Here is a 7,217-nt window from a genome sequence, read left to right as displayed (position 1 = left end):
AATATCACCAACAATATCACCAACATCAACAGCAATATCACCAACGAGTTCACCAATAATATGAACAACATCACCAACAATATCACCAACGATATCACCAACAATATCACCAATAATATTACCAACAACATCACCAACAATATCACCCCAGTCCAATACCAGCACCTCCACATCAAGGATATTACAGAACAGAACATGGGCTGCTGGATCCCCCAGGAATATATTGTCCAGCAGGGGACAGTGACCAGCTCAGTGTCTGGAACATTCCTTTACATTTGACAAGGATGAGAAAGGGGATCTCAGGAATATAGTCCCACCAACCTCAGCCTTTCAAATGCTTTAATAAGGATACAGGAGCATCAATGTCCAGGCGAGGATCCAAACACAAATTATGTTCAAGCTAGGTTGCTACCACATCGCTCCAGACAGGGGGAGTTAGAGAGAAATGAATTCAACAAAATCTATTGTTCACAACAAGCCGTGAGGTTCCATTGGTGAGGAGAGCTCTCTTGGTTGTCTGGAAGTGAGACCCAGATGAAGCTAAATATTTTCTGAGGTCTCAATAGGAAGTGAATATACTTGTGCAGTCTCTTCAACAATGTCACCAACAACAAGATCATCTTCAGAATCCAAGTCTGTCAGGAAAAGATAGAACAATTTCATGGTCAAAATTTCATTGATTCCAAGTGAGAGTCGCTGATTTAACATAAAGTGTACAATAATTTTCAATTTCAAATGACAATTTAACAAAATCGAAATGATGGCTGATTTTATACAGTGCTATTCTGTTACCTTCCTTACAATGTCGCTATTTATGTAATTGGAAATTCATAACAGGAAGTACCAACTTTCTGTTTGGAACGTTCCAGATTGAGATGCTGTTTTCAGCATTAAAATTCACTGCTCCATTATTTATCTCGGCTCACGGTATTTTTTAAAGACCAACAACGATAGCTTTTTAAACCAGAGTGTTCTGGAGAATCACTGACAGTGACATTACATTCTTGAGTAGAAAGTGAGGACTGCAGATGCTGGAGATCAGAGTCGAGGGTGTGGTGCTGGAAAAGCACAGCAGGTCAAGCAGCATCCGAGGAGCAGGAGAGTTGACATTTCGGGCAAGAGTCCTTTATCAGGAATGTGGGCCAGGTGACTGAGAAATAGATGAGAGGGAGGTGGGGCTGGGGAGAAGGTAGCTGAGAGTGTGATAGGTAGATAGAGTTGGGGATCACAGTGATAGGAGAGAGAATAGGGAGGAGTGGATAAGTGGGAAGGAAGATGGACTGGTAGGACAGGTCATGAGGGTGATGCTGAGTTGAAGGGGTTGTATCTGGGATAAGGTGGGGGGAGGGGAAATGAGCAAACTGATGAAATCCACATTGATGCTGCATGTCATCTTCTCCTCCTCCATTCTCTCGTGTTATACATTGTTCCCAAACTGAGAGGGTGGAAGGCTGTCTGGTTTCAGCTGGATAATACTGGCCTGTTAGCAGGTGCAGGAACAGTATAGGATGATGTTATTCTGAGTTCCTCACTCACTGAAGAGACACCTCACCCACTGGAATATTACACCAGACTGCAGGGCCACTTGCACCAGGTCCACCCATTTAACCTTATAATCCTCATGTATAACATTGGGCTGACCATTCCAGGACATGTTACTGCAACTTGTTTCATTTGACCTTTATCTGTTGTTCATTTCTGTGGCTGGAAGGTACATTTAGACCAGAAACTGTTCTGTCCATATGTTGATTTGTCAGGACTACAATAGCCACGCCTTGTCTGCACCTGACAGGAGCTAACATAAAGACTGCTTCATCAGATATAAATACCATTACAGGACGTACTACAGAGGATTCTTTCATTTGAACTTTATCTGTTGTTCATGTTAGTAATAAAAAAACTGTAATTTAATTTTCCCACATAATTCCTTTAGCTTTGCTGCTTTAATTTGCTACAATATACTGCAGTGTCACAGGTTAACAGGGGTGGCATGGTGGCTCAGTGGTTAGCACTGCTGCCTCACAGCGCTAGGGACCCGGGTTTGATTCCCACCTCAGGTGACTGTCTGTGTGGAGTTTGCACATTCTCCCCGTGTCTGCTCTAGTTTCCATCCACAATCCAATGATATGCAGGTTAGGTGAATTGGCCATCATAAATTGCCCAGAGCCGGGGTAAATGTAGGGGAGTGAGTCCAGGTAGGTTACACTTCAGAGGGTCAGTGCAGACTTGTTGCACTGAAGGGCCTGTTTCCATACTGTACAGAATCTAATCTAACAAGGGAATATGTACTTGAAATATGAAGCAGTCTTGTTTACTTCAAATTATTTTGTATTTTTTCTGTTTTACACAGTTACGTTGCCTGGGATGTGATACGCTGGGTACTCTTCACTCTCCTGGTGATTTGTTCTGTTTCAGTCACAATGTTTACACGAAAACATGAGGTGAGCATCATGGCCTTTACACGAATGATTTTGAGCACTCTAAGTTCCCCATCAATGAGGTGGCCCTGGGTGGAGGGGTTTCGAAGCAGGTGACACAGTTTGAGAAGAATGGGTTGACCATTTGTGACTGAGATGAGCAGGAATTTCTTCACTCAGAGGGTGATGGTTTGTTGGAATTCTCTGCCCCAGAGAGCTCTGGAGGCTCCAGCCTTGAGTATATTCAAAACAAGATCAATAATGTTCTGGGTAAGAAAGATAGGGAGGGATATGGAATTAGTGCAAGAAAAATGGTATTCAGGTGGAAGATCTGCTCTGATTCAGGTGAATGCTGAAGGAGCCTCGAGGGAGCTGAATGGCCTACTCTGGTCTTACGTCATCTCTCTCCATGATGACGTCATGCTGTTAAATGCTGTCATTGTACCAGCCTCCATCACTTCCTCTGGCACCTCATTTCATACACGCACCCACCATCTGTGTGAAAAAGTTACTCCTCAGGTCATTTTGAAATCTTTTCTCTCTCACCTTCAACCTATGCCCTCTAGTTCTGGACACTCCCAGAGATGAAAAAGACCTTGGCTGTTCACCTTGTCCATGCTCTCGTTTAAACCTTATTGGATAATATAGTCATGTGTCCTAATCTGGAATGAAGACAATGTAATTATCTTTGGGTAGAGATATCAGTGAGTTAGTGTGTATTAGTTTGACTGGACAAAACCTTGTTATCTGTTAAAATAATAAAATACATTTGTTGCTGTTCAAATGAATTGACCTGTTCAGCATTTGTTGATGTGTACAGCTCCCATGCAGATATTAATAAACATATAAACAAAGTAACCTGAATCTTGTCTGATCTAAATTAGAAATACAGCATCAAATCCCTCTTTCTGGGGCTCTCATAGAACATAGGAGGCACCAGAGAACAAAAGGAAATGATATTTTCCCAGGTCAGTGCCATTTTGTCCTTCACATGGGGAGGGTTAGGACCAATAAGGGCTTTGTAATTCTCAAAGACATGAGCTCTTGTGGGAAATTAGGGACATTTGGCTATAGAGAGAGAATGAACAGAAATGGTGAGGTGACAAAAGATCATTGGATCCACAGGGACAACAACATTAAAGAGAGGAAGAAGGATCATTCTGCATCACAGGTAGAGTCTGGTGTTAATTCACAGAAACACCCTACTCCCCATGTCTGTAGCATGTGGAGCACCTTATCGAACCTACTAACACTTCCGAAGAATGGTCAACAGACGTGAATCAGTGACTCTGCTTTCTCTCCACAGGTGTCCCCAGATCTGCTGTGTTTCTCCAGCAATTTGTGTTTTTGTCACAAAAGCACTCAGTTGACACTTCATCCATCCTGACCCAGTTGCTGCACAATAACTGTGTAAAATGACTGACACCCAATTGCAGAGTGGGAGTGGAGTCAGTTATACATATTTTAGGATGATAAGGGGGAGAGGGCTAGTGCAAAGCTCTATGAATTTGAAACCTATTCGGGGCAATTGCATCCACCATGCATTCACTGATTCAGTCCTATCACTGGCATCAAATTACACTTCAACAACAGGTCACTCATTGTCCAGAAATAAACATTACAGGTGATGGCCTCAAGCAATCATTGACTACAACATTGTTCACCCTCGGTGTCTCATTAACGACGTGAATATAATCTGACAAGCTAATTTTAAAGTGCCACTTGGGTTTGGTATTTCTGTAATTCACAGCATGGCAAACAGTGGAAGACAGCAATTCTCAGCTGCCAGGTTCACACACTGTGAGGAGATAGTCTGCAATGTGCACAGTGCTTGGTGGTGTCGATGACATTTGAATGAGGATACACACTTGAGGCATCCTAATGGAGATATGATATGGACAACATTTCCCCTGAATTTTCAGACACTCTCTCTCTCCCTCACAAACATCATCCCTGTCCATCTCTCCCCCAACCTCCCCTGCTACACACACACACATATATAAGTCTATGGGGTGAACTGCATTTGCAAATCTGTATTTGTAGATACTTTCTATTCCGTTCAAAAAGCACACAATCTATAGGCAGTGAGTTAATGTGATATTTTATCAATTCTTACTTTCAAAATAAAACCAGTCTGACTAGAGATGAGACTCTAACCTCATACCTTTAATACAAGGTCTGAGCTGAGATGTCACTTTTTTATTTTACTGATAAAGCCTTAAGATATATTGGGGTGGTGACTTGAGAGAAATTCTGGGATTTACATATTAATCAATCGAAACCTGCATCCCCATTCTACGTGATTACAGACTTAACAGCAATCTAGGGTTCTCTAATATATTGCATCCATCGTGTGACACTTTGATCTTTTACTTATAGATGCTGTGTCCTATGTATCCTGTCCCACTGGCTACCTGACAAAGGAGTAGTGCTCTGAAAGCTTGTATTTTCAAATAAACCTGTTGGTGTATAATCTGGTGTCGTGTGATTTTCAGCTTTGTCCACCCCAGTCCAACAGCAGCCCCCCCACATCCTGAATCTTCTTGCCAATGGGTCATATCCAGCAGACAGTGAGTACTGAGCCTGAGTCTGAATGACAGTTGTTCACCTCTCCAAGGAGACAGCTAGATGTACGGCTCAGGATTGATAGTGATGGTTGATGCCTCCATCGCCATTGATCCAGTTTAAGGACTGTCTCTGACATACCGACCTGCTGTGTTTGTGCTTGTCTGGGCATTTTCACGACTTCAATAAAATTACACCTGACAATTCTGAAGATTGAAGCCATTGTCTTTATCCCAGCACAATCACCTTTCCTTAGCCACTGACTCCTCCATCTCCCTGTCCAGCAGAGCTCTCATCCACGATGTTGTTAGCTCCACACTGAACTATTCCAACATCATTCCAACTAGCCTTGAATCTTCCACCATGCATCAACTTACACTCATTTATATCTCTGCTCCAGCTTTACATCTTTGAAGGTGCTATATAAATGCAACTTGCCATATTCACAGACACACAAACAAGGCAAGACTTTGAAAGAAATGAATGTGCTTCTCAGCTCATTGTATTTCAAAAGCTGCAAATCCACCTATCATTATGAAACTATTTGAACACTTATCCCAAATATTACAATCCCAACTAATTTGAATGGAATTGATTAATTTTAAAATTTTATCAAATTAAAATGTAAATCTGGTAAAATAGTTTTCCTCCCCAAATTACTTTATTTCTAAAAATGTTTCTGTCTGCAGAATGCTGTGTGTGAATGGCTCATTGTAAATGAACACACATTCAGTTTGGGCCCATTCCATTAAACCCTCAAACAGGTTCATGGTCAATGAGGAATGTAACTGAAAATTATAGAATCCCTACAGTGCAGAAAGAGGCCATTTGGCCCATCTGGTCTGCACCACCCATCTGAAGAGCATCCCACCAGACCCAGAACCCCACTCTGTTCCGATAGCCACACATTTCCCATCGCTAACCCAACTAGCCTGTATTTTCCTGGGCGCCATGACCATTCCACCGAACCTGCACATTGCTGGACAGCAGGAGAAAACACCTCGAGGAAACCCAGGCACACAGACAGTTACCCAAGGTTTGAACCGAACCCAGATCAGTGGGACTGTGAGGCAGCAGTGCGAACCACTGAGCCACTGTGCTGTCCATTTTTGAGATGGTGAGATGTAAAAAACAAGTTTCCACACTTGTTGCATGGTTTGAAGTTCATTGTGTTTTGACACTATAAGAAAAAAGTGTGAATATTATCAAGGGGGGATGTGTAATAGATAGCCATGGATGTACAATGAGACTCAGTGTGAGTTACGTTTGTCTGCAAATTGGAGAGAGCTGTCCTGGCACAGCACTTGCTGGAGGCTAATGTTGTGGGTCCTGGTCCATTTGAAGGACATTGTTGGATGTGGATGGAACAAACAGTGGACAGATGTATCGGGGTCCGGCCTGAGCGGGATGTAGGTTATGAATCACAAAGAGGACAGGTGAAAGGGGAGAGAAGCTTTATCGATTAATCTACAGGGGAGATTCCAAAGGACCAGAAGAAGAGTTATCAATTAAACTGTGCTGTAAACTGGGCCAAAAGGCCCAACAGCACTGATCCTTTTTATATTGTCCAGGAACTGTGTGACAAATACCACAGGAATATTTCACTAACTGTTATAGCAGGGACATTACACAACTCTTTCAAAGGTTTTCAAAAAACTTGCTAAACATTGAGATTGGCCTCCTCTATCACTGGTAAAACCCCAGAGCCTGTGGGAAAAGCCCATTGTGAAACCACAACCCATACCTGCAGACACTGTAACACCCTCCTGGCACCCATTGCCTACAGCTCAGTAAACAGGGAGAACTGTGTCACCTGCAATATGTCTGCAGCCACGTTTGCACAGCCACTGACAGAAATGCTCAGTGGAGAGGCTTTCTGGAAAGACAGGGTGGGGGCAGTTTTCTTAGAGCCCACGTCAGTGTTAATCAACAGGATATTGTGGGTGGCACACTCTGAGTCAGTCAAGGCTATACTGAGAGTTTTCAGACCCAGCCCTTTGATCACAATCTCTGGGAAGGAAACCTCCTGGGACAGGCTCATGTCCATGTTGTGGGTGGATCAGTGCACCATTCCAGGGCAAATGGGACATCCATCTGAATGGGGGAGGGGCTTTGTGGTAGCTCCAGGTCCTGCAATTGTTTGTCTCAGCAGAACGGTCTTTTAAAAACTGCTGAGTGACCGTCTACCAGGATATGGCTTTGACACTGAACAAGTCACTTTGCAGGATCCTTGAC

The 7,217-nt window shown here is 43.1% G+C and overlaps 1 protein-coding gene across 1 annotated transcript in view; it reads right to left on the bottom strand.

Moving 5' to 3' along the window:
- The window catches only part of LOC122562927, an 85,604-nt gene that overhangs the window by 28,201 nt on the left and 50,186 nt on the right, over window positions 1-7,217 (bottom strand). Inside the window, 2 exon segments of the mRNA XM_043716228.1 lie at window positions 9-165; window positions 580-635. Of these exon segments, the coding sequence (XP_043572163.1) occupies window positions 9-165; window positions 580-635 (213 nt within the window).

Source organism: Chiloscyllium plagiosum, chromosome 26 (genome assembly GCF_004010195.1).
Source record: "Chiloscyllium plagiosum isolate BGI_BamShark_2017 chromosome 26, ASM401019v2, whole genome shotgun sequence".
NCBI lineage: Eukaryota > Metazoa > Chordata > Chondrichthyes > Orectolobiformes > Hemiscylliidae > Chiloscyllium > Chiloscyllium plagiosum.
This window is presented reverse-complemented; position numbering and strand designations above follow the sequence as displayed.